Consider the following 25,213-nt stretch of genomic DNA (forward strand, 5'->3'; position numbering starts at 1 on the left):
ACATACAGCCTCGACAAAAAAAAAAAAAAAAAAAATCCTGTGGCCTGCTGTAATCGTTGCTTGGGGACATGCAGTCAATAGGTGAGCCACAATCATTTCCTGCAGATCAGCAGAAGGACTGTGAGGAGATGGTAGAGCAAAGTGGCAGAACAGGCCGCGTCCCATTTCTCACAATGACTGGCTGAAGCCTGAAACACGCTTCCTGACATCAGCAAAAAAGAAAATGCTTTCGATCTATAAAAAGGAAATGCAGACTAGATACTGCGGAAGGCGGAGATGCAAGGGGAGGTCTTGATGGATCGCTGTATTTCATTTTACAGGGTCCCAGAGAATGCACGATGCTTAAAATGTCAGTGAGGTGGTTTAAGAGCGGTGGGACGGCTGTATGCTCTCCGCTGCGTTCCAGGATCCCACTGTTTCTGTCCCAAGGGCATTCTGGGCCTTTCGCATTTGCTTTTATTTTTTGTTTCAGGGACATCATGTTTGCAGAACCAAATAGCTCCTGCATATTTCACTTGATCAAGGTAGCTAAACAGCCTCTCTCCTTTCTCAACTTCACAGACTTGTCTGACATGAAAACTTAAATTCTGTTTGCTAAATGGCACCAAGACATGTCTTTTTAGGATTCTTATTGTATAACTTTTTTTCTAATTCAGAAACTTACATATCGAGATCGCTTCAAGCAATTTAGGAAATCCAGAAGAGTTTGTAAGCTTCTGATAAAGAAGATGATTAACTCACAACATGGAACTGCTTTGCTAAAAACATCCATTGACATTATGTCTGGGTCTGAAAATGGAGAATGTTTTAGCAGCCTTCGATACCACCAAAAAGATGCATCTTCCTAAACACACTTCATGGTCTTCTCAAAGGAGGTTGAGATGTCATTTAAACAGTGTCTATTTAAAATATACCTCAGGATAGTGAGAGTAGATCAATAGAATCTGTTTTAATTTCATTTTTATTTTCACAAAATGCACAAAAGATTCCTTAGATATCTTAAAAGATATCCCAATGACCCTGAATACACAGCAAAAATAGCACAAATACTGTAGCTTAAGGTTAAAGTCAATGTTGGGTATGACCACTTCCAAAGCTCTGAACTCAATCCCATACTTACTGCGTTCGTGATCAGAGTTGAACAATTTTCAGTAACAGTTACATCAGAAATAATGAGCCAAAATTCCAGAAAAATATTGTGAGAAGCTTGTTAAAGAATTCCCCAAAGAACTGACCCAAATCTACAGTTGGAATGGGTGTTCTTACTAACCGTAAGAAAAATACTGAATTTGAAGAAATAACAAACTAAAAAAAATAAAACTAACATCTATTTTTTTTTTACCTTTATCAAATAATGTTGGTAATCCTCACTCAATGAAAACAGGACAAGTTTAGTCTTATTTAAGTTCTGAGCAGGGGATAATAAAAGGTGATGCCTCTTAATGCAGTGCATGGAAATAGCTGGTCTTAATTGTATATGTATATAAAAAATAATGTTTTACACACAATAGCAAAATGATCTAGGTCGTCTTTTTTCTTAAATAGGACAAAGTAGCTTAGGTTTTTGCAGAGGTGTCAAGCTGTGGTAGGCTACATAAAGACGCTGCAGCAGGTATCCATGTGGACAGAGATTCCTCCTCTCCGCCTTCATGACTGGCTGTTTAAAACATCAATGCTGCAGTTAACATCCACCTGACAAAGGACTTCTTTCTGAAAAAATTACATTTGGAGCATCCTGTGTGTTCCTCTGATCTGAATCTCTTTAAAAAATATCCGGATGTGACTAGAAAGACTTAAAAAATATATTAAAATAGAAAACTTGGAGAATGCGCCCACAACCCAACCTGAAAATTTTCAGACATGTCTAAACTACAGCTGGATGCTAAGACGACATTAGATTGTGAAGGATTAGAAAATGCTGGAAAAAAAGGAGAAGCAGAGAATCATGGGATAGACTGAGGTCTTTAAAAATAAAATTGCCACCGTTGCCAGTAAACCTTTGAAATCAGTTTAATATCAAGTTTAATATCAGTTCCTCACTTTAGATGCAGCACTGCAGATGCCAGCAGCGAAAGCACAGTTGGGATATTTTAACCACCACATAGTTCTCACTGCATGACACTATGCACTTACAAACTGTTTGAACATGTTTTATCCACTGTACAAAAAAGCAGACTGCTCTAAATAGCCAGTAGCGACCTAGCTAATGCTAATATTCGCAGTGGTCTAATTTGTTTGCTTACCTTGATATCGGCATTGAATCTGTTTGCCTTAGGCGTCTGCTTTTTTTGTTCACTTCATCTCTTTAGTAAATTGGCACAACTTTTTCAATGCCATCATGTTTGCATAACTCTTTCCTTTAATTTGATCTTTTATCCTCTTTTTTCCTCTCTTCTTCAGTGCCATATGTCATACCATTTCAATGACTTTCAATTTTTCTTGTCATGCTTTTCCCATTTCCTGTCTCCCGTTTGTCTTTCAATCTCCTCTTATCTATACCTTCATTCAACCTTGGAGCTTTTTCCACACTTCTAGTGCTTATTTTCGTTGTATTTGAGTTTAGTCATTTGTCCCGCAGTGCTTATCCTGAGTAAAAACCAATTTGAGACATTTTATCTCTGCGTTTCATAGCCCTTGAAGGAGCAGCCAAAACTCAGCTGCGAGAGCATATACCAGAAAGGAGGGTGTTTATTGTCCACTCAGCTCTTCTGCTCAAACAGTTTCAGCCTTTGAGGTGAAAAAACAAAATGCTCCTCTTTAGTTCCATGACAAATTTGGTTGGCCACAGCTTCTCACTGGTAGGAATCCTGTTTAGCACAGCACTGACCCATTTCTTCCCCCATACTTGGGAATCTGCCATCTTCCCGTGCGTCTCCCCCGCCAAACCTCCCATAAAGCCAAAGGAGAGAGAGTCATTGTAAATAAACAGTTCATTTTCATGTAATATCTAAACTTCGCCATTAATATTCATCAAGGGACACGAGCAATCTAGAAACCCAGCCGTGCAGAAAGAGAGGATGGAGGGGAGTGACAGGGGAGCAGCCAACTTACAGGACAAGCTCGGAGAGAAGACTGGAAAGAAGGGGATAAAGAGGAAAGACAGATTGGAGAGGACACACACAAAACTGAGAGCAGCGATGTGTGTCCATAACTGAAAGCTGACCTTGCCAACAGCTGTGCTTATCGACTTATGAGACAATTATCTCTCACTGAGCTCCTTTCGGTACCCCCTTTTTAATTGCTCGAGCTGTGTACATTGGTGTGTGCCCGTGTGTCTGTTTGTGCGCACCGCCGGTGAGCACTGCATCAAAAACCTAATCCAATTAGTTACCCATCAGAGAAACGGTTTGTTGTGGGAATATATCTGATTTCAAATCAAAACTTAAAACGAAAAAAAGCTGCTTCTGCTGGCCTTAAAGTCACACAAGTAAAGACTAAAACAGGATTGTTTTCCTTTCAGCTTTTTTACCGTAAGCAAGAGGAATGGCTTGGTGTTTTATGAAACATTTGTTTTGTTCTTGTTACTGAATTATTGATTTGTTTAGTCATGGCTAACAGCCAAATAAATCTAGACAATTCCTTGTCACTTTCAAGACACATTTTCTGAATTATTTCAAGCTATGATTGTAATGGTAGCTCACTTTAGAAAGTCCTTTCTGTAGTAATGTTCTTAACTTCTACACATTTGATCACTTCAATGGGTTTCATTGGGATTGTATTTATGACCAATATATGGCCAATATTGGTTTGTAAATATAAACCAATTCTATTGTTATTATATAGCATACATATATAACTGGTACTTATATCAATTACACAGTTTATAACTAGTTTAAATACCAATTATATATATATATATATATATATATATATATATATATATATATATATATATATATATATATATATATATATATATAATTGTTACATATGAACAATTATTTACTTCCAATAAGTTTGAAGTAAAAAGAATTTTTTTCAGAAATGAAAATCTGTAAAATGCACAAATTTTACACACATGCATTAAGCCCAACTACATCAAGCATTCGGTGCAATTACAGCTTCTGCATTTTTTTAAACATACTGATGTTGAATTTTTGGCAGATCTTAATCGGGGGAAAAAAGTTCAAATTCAGTGAGGTTGGACACAGATAAGGATGGGAATCAAGAACCAGTTCTGGATGTTGAACAATATTGATTTTGGACTAAAAACAACAATATTTCCTGTCATCAGGTGTTCAATAAAAAAAGAACAATAATCCAACTTGTAAAGGTTATATTCACTTACTTGTTCTAGTTGCACTGTATTATAAGGACGTCTCTGTCCCATAACTTAGGATTTTATTGTAATAATTTCAGTGTTTGAGAGGTAATTGCTCAAATTCAGGCCACATCAAAAATTTTATTGTAATATGTTTTTTTATATTACACCTTTTGTTCTAAAATACAGCAAGTGAAAACTTTACCAATTCTGATCAGAAATCAGGCCAAATAACCTGTTGACTTTATTTCTAAACAGAAATATTACCAATCAGAGAGAGCACACCTTATACAAGTGTACAAATACATTCACAGATGCAGCCAGTTTAGGCAGCCAAAGAGAGAAGATGAGCAACCTTTATGTTTTAGCAGTGTTACAGCTGTGACTGGAGCCAAAATATCCTCTAGGACCATTCAGGAAACCCCACAAGCTCATCTGTGATAGTGTCAATAGTCTTTGAGCTGTAAAACCACAAGATAATGAGGAAAAGGAGAGAAAGGAATGGCAACTGAGTTGCCATTCCTTTCTCTCTGGCAGTTCAGGAGATCACTTACTAAAGGCCACTTTCACACTCTAATCACCTCTTAAGTCTCATAAGCTAATTAAATAAATAGGCTGAAAACCAACAGGAGGAAACACTCACACAGAAGCATCCATAGATACAAATTTACTGCTGCAGATGGAGATTTATCCATTGCTGTGTCATCACGTGCATTCAGTGATTTAGCTTGAAAGCGCACAGGCATCAGTGCAGGAACAATATGCTCTCCAATATCTACAAAAACAGTAAGTTAGTATCTGCAAACGGAAAATGAATTCTAATATACAAAAAAGCACAATCGATATAAAGTTTGCATTTCACAGGAAAAGCACAAATTTTCCCAAAATAGACACAGAGCAAGTGGTGTGTAATCATTTGTGATATTCAATTTACTATGAAAAATTAGAGGGAGAAAAAGAAGAAGGAGGAAGAGGAGGAGGATGAGGGGAAAAAAGAGAATGTGATTGGGGATTTCATTTGTTTTAGAATCTCAAAGCAAACCTAAATTTTGATAGATTCGGTTATAGAAAATAAACAGAAAATGGGGAGAAAAAAAACAAAGCAGGCCAAAGGGTAGAATTTAAATGTAATATTTGATTGATAGGGCTAACGTGACCCAGAAATTATTGTCTTGGAAGCATCACCCCGGCTTTCTAGTGATCCATTACATTAATGATCCATCAAGTTGTGAAAAGTTGGATATCGATCCGACTCCCTGAAACGCACCACGTTTCAATCCCACGATGCAAACAGCAGAGACATGCACAATGTTTATGTGAAATAAACTTATTCCAAAATTTGCAGACACTGTGACTTATTGTACCTAATCAGACCATAACTGAGACCAGAGCCTGCGTACTGAATATCAGCAGTCTTCCAGTTTATTTTGAGTGTAACCTTTGGGGATGCTGCTGTCCCTGGTCCTGAACTGTCAGTGTGAACTTGCCATTTAAAACTCATAATATTCAGAAATGCTGCTGTAGGAATGTCACCTGGATGTTAAAACATACAATATTATATGATAATAATATAAATTAGTATTCATTATTTTATAGAATTTTGAAAATGTGACCAGTACAGAGGAGTACACCTCTGCCATTATACAAGGATACCTTTCTCTTGCAACATTTAAATATCTCATTATTTGACTGTATAATTGTAAATATATGTAAATTTAAATAATTTGAGTAGTTCATTTCTAGCTCAATGTACTGCATAAAGTATAGTATGTTCGGGAATGCTTGGGGAAACATCTTAATGGTGGATCTGTCGGATAACACTGTCCAAAAATTAGTCAACCATCTGAGTACTGCTGGGCTTCAGATGATGTAGCACCGACGTCACCCAATGCATCTGGACGGCCGGAAGTAAATGCTGACTGTTTATTTCTGTTGATCCGGCTTCAAATTGCCTAAAGCCTGCATCCTGTTAGGTTGTTCCAACTGTTCTAAAAGAGAGAAAGATAAACATCATCTTTGTGTTTTGAAGGTAGTTGGATGCAAGGGTGTTAATTAAAAAAAGTACAGAAAAGAAGAGAAGTGGATCAACAATCTACAGCTAAAAACAGGAGTTACGCAAACTAACAACGTTTGCAGCACCCACTTTCGAACAGGTAACGATCCGATCGTTTAAATTGTATTTTCAGATGCTTTGTGGGACAATTACTTAGAAAAACAAACATTCATATGTAAGGTTAGATATATTACTTTTATGCCCGAGCTTGGTTGTCCTCAGAATGCCAATGTGGTCAGTAGCTAGTTCACTACAGAGTCACGGACAAAACAAGATAATGTTTATTTAGTGGGATTTTCATGCTAATTTTTTTTTAAACTAACTAAATTAAATATAACCTACACAGGAATAGTCACTGTGAGCTGTGACTAATCCTCCACATGGTTCGTGTCAGTCCTACAATGACGCCACATTAACGTACAACTAGAAGCAAGAATTTGGATTTACAGAAGCTAAATAAATTATTTTACCATGAGATCCAAACTCATAGAAATAACATGGGTTAGTTTGTTGTTAGCGATAGCATCGCTATTATAGACTAATCACTACTCACCAGAAACAAGTCGACAGTCATTTAATGCTTCTTTTGATCCTAAATGCTTAACTGAACTTGAAACTGAATGACTGAATTCTTCATCACTCCTGAAAGGGATAAACTAAAAAAAAACACAAAAAGAAAACTTCTTGGGGCTCACATTGCACAAACTGAAACAGTTATAAAAAAAAAAGAAGAAAAAAACTTTCCCTTTGTTTTCTCTCCAACCAAAAAGACGAAAAAAAAACAAAAAAACATTTTCTTCATACACAGGAAAGTACAATATAGGAAAGCAGTCTTTAATAATTGATTGAGTCTTAAAAAGGACATTTTGTGCGTGTTGCCCTGTGATCGTCCTGAACTTAAAGCCATAAAACCCTTTGTAGTCGTGCCAGCGACAACACAGCTTCAAGTGGCTGCATCTCTGCACGCACAGCCCGGCTCCAGAGCAGAGGCGCCGGAGCTGTTCTATTTGTCACGGAAACACAAAGTGGAGTTTTCATTCATGTTAATTATATAAGTCGATCTGTATGATATCATAAATAATCACCAAGATAAAGCAATTTAGCTAACCTTGTGTTTTGCAAATCTTAAAATCAAGTTAAACTTAAAATTGAAGCAGAGCACTTTTAAACAGTATGTACTGCTAGAAAATATATCTTTTCATACGTCATTGGAACAGTTATCACAATCCCCATAGGTACATTGGACATGTGGACTTTCAAGATCGTAGTCTGCATTAGCATAGCTCTTCATTGGAGAATTTGCCCATGTTTTCATGGACATCGGATATGATCCCCCACCACTTTTTCTTCATGCAGATGAAATATTACAGGCTGTAACTCTTGACATTTTTGTCCCGGTACTCTCAGGGTCTTTTAAAACATTTAAAGTGACTGTCTGTGTATTGACAGCCAGTAAGGCCTCCCACTATGTATCACTACTGCACTTTAAAAGACAAAAAGCCTTTTACTTTTACCACTGGGGTTCATGACAGTGTGAATGGCTGACAAAATACATAAAAGTATTTTTAATGATCTTAAACATTTCATCAGCAGATGAATAGTTTAAGTTTAAATGCACCTTTACTGGTTCACCTATTAAAACTTTGTATGACTTTCTTTTGTATTTTAAAGCTCTGCTCATAACCTGGTAATGATCTACCTGCAAGAAAGGCAAATGCTTGCAACTTCTCTCCCCTTAAAGATTTTGCTCAAGGGCCTAATGCAAACTTGGCACCTTTGTAAAGGTTTTAAAAATAGCATTTTGATGAACAACATTTCTTGCATTAGACTCGTTTATGAAAGCAGAAATTTCTATGCGTCTGCTCAGCATTCTGACTAACCAGTGGCACAGTGGGGCATTAAAAACTGCTTCATCCATGCAGGTGTTCAATGAGGCACCTACTGTTACTATTTGAACCACCTTTGACCTCTCCGTCAAACACTTCAAGGAAAAGCTAAACTATCCCCATTACAATCCAATATGTTTGGAAAGATTGTCAAAAGAGAAACTGTGGTGACCATGCAACGAAAACACAACAAATTGAAATCAGCACTACTTACAGAACATTCAGAAAAATGTTGATATTTTTGAAAACCTCTAAGACTAAAGAATAATTTTGTTGGTTTATTTGCTGTTGACTCAGTCTGGGTTAATACAAATATAGCTAAGTAGTATTGAGCCAACCGTCCTTTTTAATGCTGATAGAAATTATTCAGAGATCATTACTTCATTAGGATGTTTAATTAACATTACTGGGTTTTCCTTTGGGAACAAAATAAAGTTACTAGAGTTGTGATATCAAAATGCTTTGATATTTCTCATAAAGTGCTATTGATGAATATTTATGGAATGGTCTTAACAAAAATCAACATATCTTTCTGCATTTAAAAGACATTTGAAAATTATAATAAAATGATGCACCATTAAATCAGTTATGGGGTCGATGTTTCATCACATACCTGGAAATTAGACCATTTTCTTTTGACTTTCAAATTATTTTCTTAGAATTTATCAATAGTCTCGACAACTTGCAAATTTATCCTAACCTTTCTGGCCAATTAAAGGCTAAGACACTGGGTAAAAAGATACAAAAACATCAGATAAACCTTCAAGGCTGCCTTTATTAATTTTGTAATGCTTATCAAGTTTTTACACTGTCAAAACTTTGCAGTTGTGAGTGCCTGTGTATTATTTCAGAGGATGTTCTGACAATGCAATCAATTGACAGGAACACTAGTCTCACAAGCTGGGTTAGGAACATCTCCACACATTACAGTATCAGCCTCCCTCTTACTGCAGAAGATACTCCCATCTCCGTCACACAGGATTCCATTCCTGCTGCAGGACATCCATCTGCACAGGATTATCAGATTAGCAGCTGGAGATTTGGGTTCCCTGACAGGGCTAGGATGTGCACGAGTTTGTGTGTGATGGAATCGGGGGCGATTAGCTTGTGGCTCTGTGCGAAACAGTGAGGGTAGCTTAAATAGAAAAACAGAACAACAAACAAATACCTCTTCCTCCACCTGCAGGGCATCACTCTGCCACATCAACGCCGACAACCACATTCGCTTGCTTTTCCTATTTTGCATCCTATCTCAGCCACTCATTGCTGACTTGGTAATCTCGTCCTTGCAAGTTCCATCAATCCCTCACAAACAAACATTCACACTCACATATGTACACACTCACCCCCTCCCATCTCCTGGTAGTAAATTACAGCTGGCATGGAGGTCGTCTCACTCCAGCTGGCTGATAGACTGCAGAATCCCGAGCAGAAAACACAGAGCTGTGGCTCCTCAGGGACAGCCTGCTGGGTGGTCACTGAGTACTCATTGCCATATGCCCGCTTGTGTTGGTATATTTAGCATTTCCAACACAGCGTTGCATACCCTTTGACGTATGGTAGGTAAGTACATGTCTGATGTCCAACTCCTTAATCAAACTATGCCTAGATGGCAAAGATTCAACATAGTGTCAAAGATTCTGGTCCATATTGATGTGATGGCATCACAACTGTAATCACATATGTTGGTAGCCACATCCAGGGGAACGTTCTCCTGTTCTGCCACAAAAAGGGCTCGACTCCGAGTTCTGGTGACTTTTGAGAACACTGAGCATTTGACACAAGGCAGGAGGGATCCATGTTTTAATGTTTACACCACATTCTGACAACCATCTGAATAGCAAAGCTGAAATCAAGATCCACAGACCAGACATTTTTCCTATCTCTCATAGTTGAGTTTCACAGAGTGACCTAAAACCTCATACCACAATACAATGAAAGGATTGTGAGAGACAGAGTATTACAATAATTAAGGTAGAGTTTAAAACTGGGCCTAATCTTTTAGTAAGGGAGGGAGGTCGTCACCAATGTAAAAAAAAAAAAAAGTTACAAGACATCTCAATGGATTAATGTTTATTCTGAGAAGTTTATTCCAACTTCTGTTGGGAAATACTCTTAGATTGTTATCTGAAAAGTACATCAAGTTATTGTCTTTTTTTCTTGGCACAAACCTCACTTTATTGTAGATGGCAAAAAGGAAGGGCTCCCAGTGCAGCGGGTCTTCTGCAGCAGAGACTTAAATTAAAAACGGAATAAAGTGCCTCTGGTACAGACACTGTACTTTGTATCCCAATGGGCGATTTCTAGTTGGCTCTGCCCATCGCCATTGCATAATGGTCATGTTGATATTTTTTTTCTTTTAAATCTGGATAGTTCATCAGGTCAGGCTTACAACCTAATATATTTCAGATAAATATAGCTGATCAGCCATAGATAAGTGATTGTCTGTATGCTCCCAAATCAATTGGTACTTCAGGAAATGCATGAAACATGATTTAGAAAATGTCTTTAACATAATGCATTAAGCAATGAAACTCAATAACATTTATAGAAACAAATGGTACAGCATTATAACAACAGAACCTTTTTATTTCAGTGCACGGATCCTCTTCTCAATCCACTTCCATACATTTCTCTCCAAATGTTACAATAATCCATCCTGCGCTATCACTTATAGCTCAGACATAATTTTTTTTTTTCTTTCCAGCCACACAAAGCCAACTCGCTCTACTGACGAACTAATTTGAAAATACAACAGCACATAAAACGTCTGCTTTAGGGACATTAAAACTACCAATTTCTAAGTTGGCTGTGCAGTGCAAATCATTTGACCAACAAATTTATTTTAAATACTGAAATTTTCTTTAAAAGAAAAAACACACACACACAAATAAGCCACGAAAATGGAAAATTTAACCCTGAGGAAAATAGAACAGATTAAAAATTCTTCAGCACATAAGAAGGGTAATTCCTGCGGGTGAAATCAAGGTTGATGAAAGCCTGAGAGACAAATGCTGCCAAAAGAGTCAAATGGAAAACACAAATTGGCCAAAATTACTGAGAGGATCCTTCTTAAGAGTTCTTGATAATTGTAAGTTTGTCACTGTGAGTAGCATCTCTATTTTTCTGCCTCATTTTAGAGGCTGGGTCCTTCTTTCTGCAGCTTCCTCTCAAACTGATCTGTCATTATGACAAAAAAAGGGCTGATGGGAAACATCAAAATCAGGATCCCATATCATTTTCATGTCAAACCTTGACATTATTCCGACTCAGCTTTTCAGAATGCTCAGTCCTCATTCTAAAAAATATATGTAGAAAAAGTCATACATTTATGGTATGGATATTTCTGCACAGCTCTGACTTTATAACACAGAAAAGGTTTGTAGGTAGGAGGCGAGGGAAGGGATGAAGAAGATGGAGAATGAAGATGGGACACAAAAAAGGAAATGAAGGAGGGGAAGAACAGAGATAAGATGCTTCAAAAGCAATAGCACTAAAATGCTCCTTTGTGGTTAAAAGTGAATGGAATTTAAATATATTGGCCTAACACTAAATAGAGAATCTTTTCCTTAGCTTAGGGCAGTAAAATGTGAGTTGTGAGTAATATTCCTACCCATTATAATAAAAATCCAGGACTTTGTGTACTAAACAGTATATTTTATAGTGTATGCTTTTTTAAAAATTCTGCTCTTCCTAATGATTTTTTTATGAGCATGTAAAAGATTAATAAATTGTAAAATTTATTAGCGTTCACTTATTTAAATATATAAAATATATAAACTTCATTTAAATATATGACTTAGAAGTAAGTAGGTTCAATGAAAAGCTTGGGGAAGTTTAACTTTCTGTTTGTCGAAAATCAATGGGTCATTGGCTAAACAACTTTCATTTCAACACTGACCAAAATAATTGTAATTATTCCCAATTATTTAAGCAGCCAGAGCTGAACTGGCTGGGCTGAAGAAGTGCCCTGCAGCCCCCAATGTGAAGCCTAACAGTGCCAGGTCTGCTCTGTCAAATCCCAATAATGGTGCCTATTGCGCATCCAAAGTTAATGAAAACACAGTGTTGATAATGCTGCCCATTGTGCATCTGATAATCTTTCCTCACTATTGTAACTTCATTGTTGGATGAGCCAGCAACTGCCTGTAAAACATTGACAATTACCACAATAATGATGCCACCGTTGATGTTTGTTAGACGCACCAGCTCCTTGCAACCGGAAATACTTACACAAGTCTAAAATAAACAATCCAGTCCCTGTTCTATAAAATTAATTTCAAATTGCTGTGTGCTGGCTATCATGAATTTCAGCACTACATACTGACCAAATAAACCTTTAGCAAGTGATCACAGAGGTATCCAAAATACTTAAAATGTGTTTTATTGACGTTAACACTAAAAAAAAAAAACATGCCAAAGTCTTACCACTCGCATTTACATAATTAGCAGCAGGCAGCTCTTTATATGTAAAACAACACTTAAATCCGCTAAAAGGCTCTCTACAGATGAAGCATGCTCCAAGCTGTGAAACATAGTCAAGCCGTTTAGCAGCTAATGAGGTGGATCTAATTGAAGTATCGGTGGAGACCAAATCAGTGCTCGAAGGGGGAAGAGGGCGGAACTGCACTTGGAATCCACAGGTGACAGATATACATTTATTCATAAGTGACTGTTTTTACTCCACAGTATGGAAGCCCCGCTCGTCTCATTTTAAGTCTTGGCAATAGCTTTTTAAAAAAAATAACAAATAAAACATTTTAAATACTGCACCAGAAAAAAAAAACAGAAGCAAATTTTCAATAATCAATAAATAACATCTGCTTTCCCCAGTCGGATTTAAAAGTTTACACAGGGTAGCACGCTTTTCTAAGCAAATTCCAGACTGAAGTGAGCTGCAGTGCATTAGCTGTTGGCGTTTAAAGTTAACTGGCTGGTAATCCAAAGGAGCAGAAGGGCAGCAGATGCACGGCGACACTGACCAGACAGAAGCAACGAAGGGAATGGGCAGAGATTCAAGGAGAAACACAGTGCGGACACCATATGCCACTGGGGTTTGCAACATGAGCTGCATTTACTCATAGCGTCAGGAGTGATTGCAAGCGTCCTTGGTAACATGCTTGTTTGGTGGCATATGGCCCGGCTGGTGGAGACACGTGTTATTGTCACCAATACACCAAAGGCCTCTGATTTCATCACGCTATTTAAAATTTCTAAGCTTCCCCGAGGTCATGTTGTTCTCTAAGGGTAGGCTGTGATTCTCTTTAACAGTTACACTGACAAAAAAATAAATCAATTAAAAACTGCTGCTTTTGTTCACAAGAATTATCTTAGGTCCATAGGAATGTGTTGCAAGACATGAGTAAATCCATGCACTGGGATGTGGCTGCGAACATTTCCTTTACACATCTCAGTTTGCGTGGAATAGAGAACAGGTGCAGGTTCTGATAAGAGAGCCCTGCGGCCTCCCACAAATATATACATTGATACATTTGTATCAATACATGGCAATAATAGAAGTATTTCTAAGAGAAAAGAAAGGAACTGAGTAAAATGATGGGATGTTCTGATCAATCCAAGTGGAATTGGTCCTTGGAACTGCTGAGTTTTCAGCTGGGATTTAGAGAGACAGGTTGTCCGTAGTGGAGAGTGAGGAATGTAGAAGCTTATTTCATCTGGAGGAATTGTGTCTTGAACCGCGAACTGCTACATTTTCTAGGCACTTTTGCGCATCACAAATAGGTTTTACATTTACTGAATCGTAAGATTTTCATTCACAAAGAGGCATTGATATCTAGACAGTGCCGTCATACCAACGAGAGTGCAGTGGACAGCTCCTCTCACATAAAAATCACAGCAAATTACAATTTAATTTCTGCCTGTTGAGCCACGGTGAGGTGAACCTTATGTATCCGAGGCCGTTCCACATGGCTGGCATGGCTCGGATGAGGCATTACTCTGACATTCTCGACCCGTCAGCCTGCTCCAGCTGCACAGACAACGTACGGCTCCTTCTAGTTTCCCTCTGGAGTGAGCATGGAGCTCCAGGGTGATCGCTCTGGGCAATCTGAAGAATAATAAGCCACCCGTCATCATGTGCCAGCAGATCAATATGCTCTCTGAACACACCCTCCTTCCATCAGAGCCAAACATGCTACTGTTCCACTTTAGCACAGGTATTCATGTGTGATTTTCTCGACCTTGTTCACCTCAAGAATCCTCAACTCTGGCCTGTTTGGAGTTGACCCGCTGATTCTTTTTCAGTGCAGCCTTTAGTTTTTAAATGCATTGTTCTGCTCATAGACCGATGTGCATTTACATCTACGTGTGAGGAGATTCACCGTTTACATCCGATGCAACCATTCAGTTGCATTATTGTATGGTGATAGGTGTGGTTCAAGTTTATTGTTTAAGTTTAAAGAATGAAATGTGAAAATAATGAAAACATTGGATTCAGTGCCCCTTGGGTTAAATGTCACGGAATGAGTTGGTTTTCAGTGTATTAAAGTGAGATTTTGGTGCCTTTTTTATTGTTTTTGCCAACTTTTATCTGACTAGTGTAGAATCTTTCAGAATGGTATCTCCTGAAGCCTCCTGAAAGAAGACAAAAAAAGTGTTTAACTTAGTCAAGATAGAAGAAAATGCATAGATTTTGAGAGTTTATACCAATTATGTTTTGTCATATTCATCTCCGAATCATATACACTGTTCAAACTTTTCATTAAAAGTCCTAGTTCTTTATTTCTCGCTGAATACTTAGTCAATATTTTATTACCTTTATTACATTGCGTGTGAAATTCCCTTGCTGGAACTTTCTAAAAATGATAGCAGGATGTGTTTTAATAATAGATAAAGTGAGGTCACGACAGTGAGACCATGACTATGAAGAGGCGCATTGCTACAGAACTCATGCCTTGTCTCAAGTCTAGGAAAAAAATATAGACCACAACTACCAGACTACTAAAAGATGAGTGCGTTTATTTGACTTTTCTGGTTTCAGGAATGTTCAGACTTTTTCATAAAGTTGAAAAATCAAGCTCTTGAAATAAAAATGTTAAAAATGCATTTTCTTCAAAAAACTAAAATCTTTTTGCAGTGAATACAAGCTGAAACATGCATTCAATCATTTTTTTCAACAAAGTGCACGTGAAATGTTCAAACATTCACCCACTAACCAGAAATTAGTTATCAAAACGGAAACAATACACCTTCTGCCAATCACATTAAGATCGCCTACTTGGTTCCAGCTCTTTTTTGGCCTCTGGGAAATGAAACTAAAATTGACAGCTAATCTTTACCCAGGGGTCTTGAGGTTAATTAAGCTGTGCTTGTTGCTGTGTTTTAAACCTCTACACACTCACATGCACCTTCAGCCAACAACCGTTCCACCAATTAACCTTTCTCGTTGGCCCCTCAGGCTTTGGAGCACACAGACACAGGTAGAACAAGTAGACCCCTGATAGAAAGGTGTCAGATGAGGTTTGAACCGGAAGCCCCCCTGCTGTGAGGCAACGCAGTGGAGCAAGGTAAAAAATAATAATAATAAAAACAAATTGTTTTTGTTTTTTCGCTTTTCTCTGCTGCCAGTGTGCTGCAATACTAAAATGTTAAGCTTTATAAAACCATAGCGACGATTACCTTGCTGTTCACCGCATGCATTTTTTCCTTTAATCAGGTGGAAATCTGCTTTGGCTGATTAGCCCTTAGATTCAGCCTTCCAGAAAATGTAACCTGCATGTTTATGAAGTAAATACCCAGCGAGTTTAGGGAGAGTAAGATAGTGAGTGTTCACAGCCACACCACATAACTCCACAATATAAAAAGTCTTTTTAATTGTCTTATACAGGTCTGTCCTATATGTAATAGATTTCTGTGCAAGGGTTTCTCAGATGCCTGCCACGTGAAAGCCAGCTGAAAATACTCAGAGCTGTTCCAGTCATGTAGAAGGAAATGAATTCTGTAAGATGAAAGATGCTGTAATAGTTTATGAATGCCTTCTACATCTTGTCTTATTTGAGTTCTGGCCTTTTGCCATCAAAGAAATAAATTGTGTAAAAGCACACACAAATAGTCTATAGATCTCACAGGCTGAATCCCACTAAAGAAAAAAAAAATCAATACCTTTTTTTGTTTCTTGAGAATATCTAAAACAGGCAGAGTGTGTTGTAGGGGCAAGCCAATATTCATACTAAGTTATAAGATCAGAAGAACAGCCAAAAGAGAATGTAATTATAACAGGGCATAAACAATACTTGTAGTCATTGTATATCTGGTCTTCAAATGACAAGCCAGAAAAGAAAATAAGCATGGAGGTAAAATTGCTATAATATTAAAAAGGCAGTGCACAACAGCTTTACTGAATGAATGCGATTGATTGGATAAAACCAGAAGCATCATTTTTTGGCTTGCTTCTTCTCTTTTAACATCACAGTGGGCAAGAGCAGCCAACTGCGACAAGAGGCAAACAATAGGGGTCTTTGAACATCCAATACTTTGATCTGGTCCATGAGAGACCTGTGGAATACCTACAGGAATAATATCAAATGAATGACGAACCCATACAGTGAGGGAATTAATGAGAAATGAATAATCTATTTTCGACCATTTCTATCCAGAGCTGCAACGGTGTTCCAGGATTCCGAGCCATGGGGATGTGGAAAGAATAATCAAAGGATCTGCTGGAAAAGCCAGCTAATCTGTCAAAAACAGGAGGGTGAAAAATGTAGGCGATGAGAACACCAGCGGTTTTCAAACTCTGATTAAGAAGCTACGGTTCTGTGAAACAAAAGGATTTTAGCCACAACCACACGGATGTTTGTTTGTAATACAAAGAAAATCCTCGGGGTAGCTTGAGGTGTAATATAATAACTTGAAAAGGGGGATGTTGCCATTTCAAGATGCACAATAAAGAGGCAGTTAGGAACAGGCTGCATAGTTCAGTCCCCAGATGAGTGAGATTACTATGTCAACAGCACAGCATGAAAAGTTAACCTAAAGGGATTTTAAAGACCAAAAGTGAACGCTACATTTGAAAGAAAAGTAACACAAATGCCTTACTGCCAAATACAAATGTGGGTTACCTGTAATATTGCAACATGTGAGCTACAAAGGTACTGAGAACTTGCTCCAAATGTATGCAACAGAAAGTTTATTCGGGAATATTACAGAAAAGGTTGCAATCAGCAGCCATGAGAGATTCGCTGATGTTCCAAAATGATGATCCAAGTTGACTCCTGAAGAAAAACCAAAGATTCTGGAATGATCATCTCAGTCTCTTTGGGGAGAACTCAAATGTGCAGTGAATTCACTGGAGACTTTTTGGCACAAGTGAAGCTGCATGTCTGCTTGGCAAAGGGCAACAGATGGTCATGATTATTTCAACTTCAGGACTGAGCCAACTGGGTAACTTCTGTTGCCATTATGATTTACAAAGAATAAACGCAATTGCTTGATAATAAATGACTTCACCCAACTAGTCACCACAAATAAAAGAAAGAAGATATTTTCTGAAGTAAAATATATATATATTTTTTTTTTAAATTAACATTTGAATTATGTCATTAAAAAAAAGATAGCATGCAACTTGGCTTATTAGCATCTGTCAAGTGTTAGTACTTCAGTCCAAATTCTATTTCTTAGTCCACTTGACCACAAAATGTTGTCATCTGTACACACCCACTGAGCTCCACTCGGAGTTCCTGTGGATATCTGTATTCAAGCGAGAGTTTTGTGACCAAATAAATGAATATGCTTCCAGGGACAATATTACTCTGAATAAGTGTGGTGACTAACACGGGGCAGATAAAGTGATGGGTAAAATCATGGGCAAAAAGAAGCTCCTAGGAGGCTGTAGTAAAATGTGAGTGGAACACAGTTCTTCAGCTGAACTAAAAGGAGCATGAATCAGGGCGCATGCTTGTCTGAGAGATCCAAGTGGGAGGTTGAGAGGTATATCAAGGTCTTAAAAATCACCAAATGGTGCTTTCACGCCACAAGTCAGGTGTACTAAACCCCATGGTGATAGGAATGAGGAAAAATGTCTCAATTTTATTTGGTTTCGTTCATTTTCACGCAACACATTTAAGACCAAATGCCTGGACAACTATGCAGTTACAGCAGCTGCTCATTAGGGTGCTGTTAACAAAAGCTGCCCAGTGTGAACTGCCTTTTCATGTCACCATGTATTTCTGAGATAAATGCAGGATAACAGAAATATACAGCGATGGATAGATGATGGTGCCGTTATCAAACAGTACACAAGTATTGAAAAGTCTTGGTCTGTCAATTAGTTTGAGTTTTGCCTGGTAAGCCAACAGCACAAGAGTTATCCTACAAGCTAGGACTTGGATTTTTGACATTTTTCTCGTCTGCATGAAAATATCTGTATGTATTGAGCATTCTAAGCACTTTTTGGGATTAATTTAAATATTTCTACGAGTTACAAACCTATAGTTAAGCAACCAGAGTTTAGTAGACTGAATACTAGTCATCAATCTACTTATCAAAGTGCAGCTCAGTGTACTTATCAAATGTGCATTAGAGGGTCTGAAGAGCCATATCAAGTCTCTTGAACTTCAAAGCCTGCCAGTCCATTATTTTCAGATCATAATTATCGATCAATACCGGAAAGATTCCATTTTCGAGATAATTACGCTCTTGTGCCTGATTTCTTGTAGGAGCGAGAAATTGCAGGGAAAGAAATGTCAGAAGATGGTCCAGCTAATAACTAACCCTACAATTTACAGAAGCCTAAGAGGTTCAATCCTGAGTCACCCATAAAGTGCACTGAATGAAACCAAGCGGTCATAATCCCCGCTTAGTACTTTGGGAGAAGGGAAAACATAACTTGTTGGGTTCTGTGATTTTTATAGTGTTACACATAAAGTGCATTAAATAACATGGCTCTGGTATGTTACACTGAGAGGTTTGAGGGTTTTCATTTTAGATTCACTTACTCAATTCAATAATGTTTTTTTTAACCCCAAAGGGAAATTAAATGTTTTAATTTATTCATTTAGATTCTTCATAGAGTTATTTAAGGTGTACTCGAAAATCCCCAAACAATATTGCAGAACATAAACAGTAAATTAAATCTGAGAGGCAGGGAAGAGAAAAATGACTGATGTTCATTACTGACCTATTCATGGGGGCATTACTGCTTTTTAGCTTCAAAAATATTTACAATAAATGAAAGTCAGAAAAAATATGAGGACAAAAGAGAATCTTTCAAGAGACCATTAACAGTTGGAGGTCATTGACGAGGACAGTCAGTGACCTCCATCAGGTAAATCATCTAAATTTTCTGTAAAAATAAAGAAAACAGACCCTGCATTCTCACCCACTGACCTCTGACCTCTCAAGAGTAAATGCTTTTAACTCCAAAACAAAATGCCAGTGGGAGGTGCAGCTCTATTAAATAATAGAGCTGCATGCAATGGAAAACTCTGGATTTTCATTGAAACTGTCTTCTGAATTGAGACAACAAACCTCTTCATCCATCTGTACTCTTCAAGTATAAAGTGAAAGGACATATTTGGTCAGAAAAGTTCATTTTGGAAAAAAAGAAGCTTGTCAATGGAATATGAAACCTTTTTAAGTCACAAACATTTGGGGAAGATCATTTATAATATATATGATTATATTTTACATTTTTATTTGTGTATTCAGAAACTACACGTTTTTGTTTGTACCACAAACAAGTTTTTGTTTATTTTGAAGGCACCAAGTCCACTTCATGCTAGGGTCCCCAAAAACATTGTGGACCTACTCTGGAAGCATCAAACAGATTTGAATTGCACTAAAGTTTAGGGCTCATTTATAAAATGTCTTTAGGTGAGGATTGTTTAATCTGTGCAACAATATTAGATATGTGGTGAAGTCTGATGGCTCACAGAATTACTTTCTCTTATTTAAACGTTACGGCGACGGCGGGTCTGGCTGTGCGGGAGAATTTGAGAGCAGAAGGCATGCTTCACTACTTGGCAAATTATACTTTTCTTTCGACTTCATTTCAAATAGACTGCACTTCTTTGGTGTCTATGAAAACAGGATTTAGATTGGTTTTAGGCATTTACATCCACTACAGTTCTAGACGGCATGGATTGGGAGCTGCTTTTGTGACCTGAGCATGAGTTGCCGGCTCTTCAGTTTCAGAACCATTCCAACTCAGAGATGATGGCGCGACTGGATGATGCGACTTCATTTCAAACCTCACACAGTCAGTGCTTCGCTGTATGACTAATCTTGACAGGATTGCTGTGAATTTCTTTCGGTTTCATTCGTTACTTTGCATGCTGATCAGATGTGTCTGTAGTGTGCCTCTCCTGTGACAACCTCAGCAAGAAGTCACAGGCTTCAGTGTGTAATGTAATCATGTAATCATTACCTCTCTAATTGTTGCCACGGTAATCTGTAGCCGTAATTTGTTTTTACTAATACACCAGCTCTTTTGTCACAGCTAAGTGGACATTTTAATTATTTGTTTCTATTGTTAACGTTTAAGCATTTCAACTCTATAACAATTGCAGGAATGGCAATGTTTCTTTCTTTCTTTTTTTTAAAAATCTTATCTCAAAATTACACATGAAGCTCCATCTTTCAGAGCCCACCAAGCAAGTCTCCTCCATGTGAAAGCGGCATCAAGCTCTGGCTCTCGATTGCATCAGATATTTAAGTCTTAGCGCTGATAAGAGTCATGTTCAGATTCCATGCTCAACTGTGCTACATAACAGACATCTTAAGAAATCTGGTTTAACTGGATTTCAATCCATGTACAGCTCAGACGGTACAGCTCCGTCCAGTGAAGAAGATACCGTTATGAAAAAGAAAGTCCGCCAATTAGTTCCAAATAATTATGAAGACTTTCACCAAACAACTTGGGTCAAATAAATACAGATGGTGCACAACTGTAAAAGGCTAGGAAACATGCCAGGTCACGAATCAAAGCTTAGACATCCTGGACAAATGATCAGAGCGGTTTTTAGTGTTCACATCCTGTCATGCATGCAACCATGTAGATCTGAACTTTTGCACATGTTGAATAAATGTTCATCATGACTTTAGATACAGTCACATTATCAAATGAACCTTTTATCCTCAAGACTACACCATGAGACCTTCAAGATGTGAGTTTTGAAGAGCTTGCTGTGCTGACACAATCAAAAGATGTTTGTTTAAATGGACTCCAGGTTGTAAGTATGTGTCAGACATTTTTTAAAAATCTGACTTTTAAGTTAGAAAGCAGTTTTGACACCGGTGAATGGTAAAGTCACAGTCACAACTTTAAAAAGCAAATGACATGTAAAGCTGAATGTACTTCTCTCATGGTAAATCTGATAGCAAACCAGCTCCAAGCAGGAGATCTATAAATCGTTTACACAGACCATATTTATTGCCAGGCAAAAACATTTTCTGGAATAGCTTTGTAAAGTGATGTGAGGACATGTACACAAAACTTCCCTCTGCTTTGAGGTCAGACTGATAACATGTTGTTCTCTTCCAGAAGCTGCCAGCACACAAAACTGATGACCAATGACTCAGGCGACATAACCAACAACCAACAAACTTAAATCAAACCTGATAAGAGACAAGATCCCATTCGAGAATTGCTTCTGTGCACCACTTTGCATTTTTTCATAATTTTCACAAAAATTTCCGCACAGATATTTGGTTTACCTTACTGAAATGTCTAATGACCATTTGCAAATCTGCAAGTTCCAGTCTGTGTAACCTTTTGACTGAATCAACAGCTGGTGTGCAGAGATTACCCGTTCTGCATAGGCAGAGATCCAAATGAGGTGACATGAGAGATTCTGACCACACAAGGGACTCCTCACACCTGAATGGTGCCGGTTCTGGTGTGAAAAGCTGATGGATGCAAATGTCTACCTGCTTTGAATTACAGTTTCCTTTTTCCCCTCCTCTCTTGCCAACACACAACCCCATATTTACCAGATATAATTGAAAGTTAGGCTGTGAGCCTTTTGTTCAAATTTCAAATGAGAATCAGTTATGCTAGACCTTCAATCACAATAATAATAAAAAAATCTTTAAAAGCAGGATATGATGTGAAACTGAGTTTTCTATTATGTTTTGGCATAATTCAAAAACATTTCATGCAAGTCAGAAGGATTTCTTAATCTCCCATAGTGGCCATTTTAAATCCTTGCCCTCAAAGCGATGCCTCGACTCCACCAGCCTAGTGGCCAAACACCTTGTGGAACTCCTCACCCTAAAACACAAACTACTTCTCGTTCAAATGCTCCCAAGAACAGATGCCTACTGCACTATGTACTGAAGGTGGAGCGTCTGAAAGAGCAGAAGTTTCTTAAAGAGACGGAGGTCAATTTCAAAGCCTCAAATTGCAAAGTCAGTTTGCTTTTAAATCGTGTTTGATATATGCAGCATTTTTACAACAACTGAAGGTAACAGCTACTTGACTGTGAAATAAAATGTTTGCCCCTAAAAAATACATAATATTGTCCAATTATGTAATGTCATGTAGTTTTTTTTTTTGTTTCTTTAATTAAAGAAAATCAATTTAAATAAAAAAAAAAACCAAACAGAATTTTTGCATGGTGTCAAACTCTAAAAAAAGGGAAGCATTGTGCATAATAATATGTGACATAATATATTAACTTACATTCAGTTATGAAAATGGCTACATATCCAGTAACTGAAAAGAAATTGACTTTGCAATTTAATGCCTTTCAATTGAGCATCTGTCTCTTTAAGTAGCTCCTACTCTTTCCCACACTCTGCCTTCAGCTCCCTTTCGCAGTTTGCAGCCATTTAGGGCAGGTGTGTGTGCCAATTGCTGCTGCCGCTAGTCTGGATGAGCAGAATAGGGAAGATTTTATGCAGGAGCATAAAATCACAGAAGCTCAGCTGGAGACCGCAGCTCCGAAAAGGAGATGTGTGGAAAACGTGGCGACTGGTGAGAGCAAGCGTTTAGGCACTCCCAAATGGCTGCTGCAGGAGAGTATAGGATTTCTGAAACATGCATAAAAGAATTAAAGCAACAATGGTTCTCATGACTTGGTTCTCATGAACACAAGTCTGCCATCAGGCAGAGGACAGAAACATCACACTGACCTGCTTTAACTGTGGAAGTACTGTTGAGACTATTTTACATCGTCTCACCCATTTTAATTGTTCATCAGTTTTATGATTGTCACCGTTATAGATCACAGAAATATAATTTGATTTGAGACCATGTAGCAGTGGAAAGTGTTTCCATCTAATACTTCAAACACATGGTGAGACTTAATTTGCAAGGGTTCCTCCCCTGATCTAAAGAAGCTGCATCAGACTTAAACTCCTCTATATATAACCTAAGAGATCTAACTTATTGTCTTGGCATAAATTGTAGTCCAACTTTATAATTGATAGAAAATGAAAAAAAGAGAGGGGAAATAAAAAGGCTCAATGGAAGATAGCAAAGGCACTGCTCAAAAAAAAGGCATTTTCATGAAGTGAAGACAATCAAAACCAAACATGGGTTGAGGCAAGTACTGGTGTGTGATCTTCATAACAAAAAACAAAACAAAAAGTCTGCATTAATATTTGAAAATCCCCCTTCACCTGACACGCGGGGTACGCAGGGACAGGAATTTACGCACGAGTTGCCATAAATTCCCAGATTTGCGTCATTTAGAAAAATGAATGCAACACCTGCCGTATATTTCCAGCGTTCGAGTTTCCAACACAAGTCAAAGCTAGAAGTCATTTATGCGACCAGCAGGCCGATAACGAAACCTACAGAATAAGGAAAGAACCAAAAGACGCGTCAACGTGTCCATAGAAAACCGTTAAGGCAGGGCGCAATCTACAGCGCCACAACACCGCAGATCGCGCTGCGCACGAAAGCTCCGGTCTCAGAAGTTTCTGGAGCGCCGAGGTTTCATCAATACCAGAGGGGGGTGGGGTGAATAGTTAAAAAAATTAATAATAATAAAAAAAATCCTAAAGCCTGAACGTGTTATTTGAAACTGTTAACATTTTGAAGCCCCATTGTGTCATCCATGCGTCAAAGGACTGCGCATCCAGTCCTGGAAACTGGAGACAATATAACCTCGGTTTATAACTAAACAATCACACATGCAGAGTGAATGATGCAGTAAGTCAACTAAAACACGACCTGAAGGTGTCAATACGCATTTTTTGGTGGATTCATCTCGATTCCCCCCTGTGCCCCCTCATCCACACACAACTCAACACCCAACCCCACCCCCGTCACACATCAGTCCCCAAAGTCCCGTACTCTTGCGTTAATCTCAGTCAAACATCTTTTATATCTGCCTATGTTGATTGCACCTGCCCAGAAAGGCACAAGCGACGCCCGTGACTCACCTGATATGCACACAATAACATTCGCGTGAAGAATGATCAATAGCTCCCAAATTACATCCATCATCTGTCCTCATTCCACGCGCATCACGCAGACGATTGTTTTTTTTTCTTTTTTTTTTCTTTTTTTAAATGGGGCAAAACGAATAGGAAGCGGGGCTCTGGGTTATCAGACGCTGAAGTTGTGTCCTGTCAAGCTGGATCCCGCTGAACACCTTCGGCCAGGTATCCTCCACACCAGACGCATAGCAGGTGATCGGATCCTCGGGACGAGAGACGGCTTTCGCAGATCAGAAAAAAAACAATCAAGAACTCCAGACAGAAAGATCCAAGAGCAGATTCCTCCGAGCATTTAGTTCATAGTAATATTCCAGCGCATCCATCCATCCGTCAGCTCATCCATCCGGCGCCGTCCTCTTTACGTATCAACGGACATCCCGTCCTCACAGACGCGTCAAAAAAAAGAAAAAAAATCTTTGAAAGGGTTTTTTTTTTTGTTTTGTTTTGTTTTATTTTCTCTCACAGGAAGGTGTGCGAAAGTAAAAATAAAAGCTCAGTCTTTTGGGGGTTTTTTTTGTAATTACTGGATAAGCTGTGGGGTCCGTCTAACACCTGGAGACGAACCCACAACTCGGCAAAACTCGCGTCCAGGTGCAAAAGCCTCCG

General features: G+C 38.2%; 1 protein-coding gene across 1 annotated transcript in view; it reads right to left on the bottom strand.

Annotated features, from left to right (window-relative positions):
• ca10a (carbonic anhydrase Xa) overlaps positions 1-25,213 on the bottom strand; it is a 240,460-nt gene extending 215,247 nt beyond the window's left edge. Inside the window, exon 1 of the mRNA XM_055057653.1 lies at positions 24,551-25,213. Within this exon, the coding sequence (XP_054913628.1) occupies positions 24,551-24,614 (64 nt within the window). The 5' untranslated portion in view covers positions 24,615-25,213. The remainder of the gene's footprint in view (positions 1-24,550) is intronic.

The sequence above is a fragment of the Poeciliopsis prolifica genome, unplaced genomic scaffold (genome assembly GCF_027474105.1).
Source record: "Poeciliopsis prolifica strain line A6 unplaced genomic scaffold, Auburn_PproV2 SCAFFOLD048, whole genome shotgun sequence".
Taxonomy (NCBI): Eukaryota; Metazoa; Chordata; class Actinopteri; order Cyprinodontiformes; family Poeciliidae; genus Poeciliopsis; species Poeciliopsis prolifica.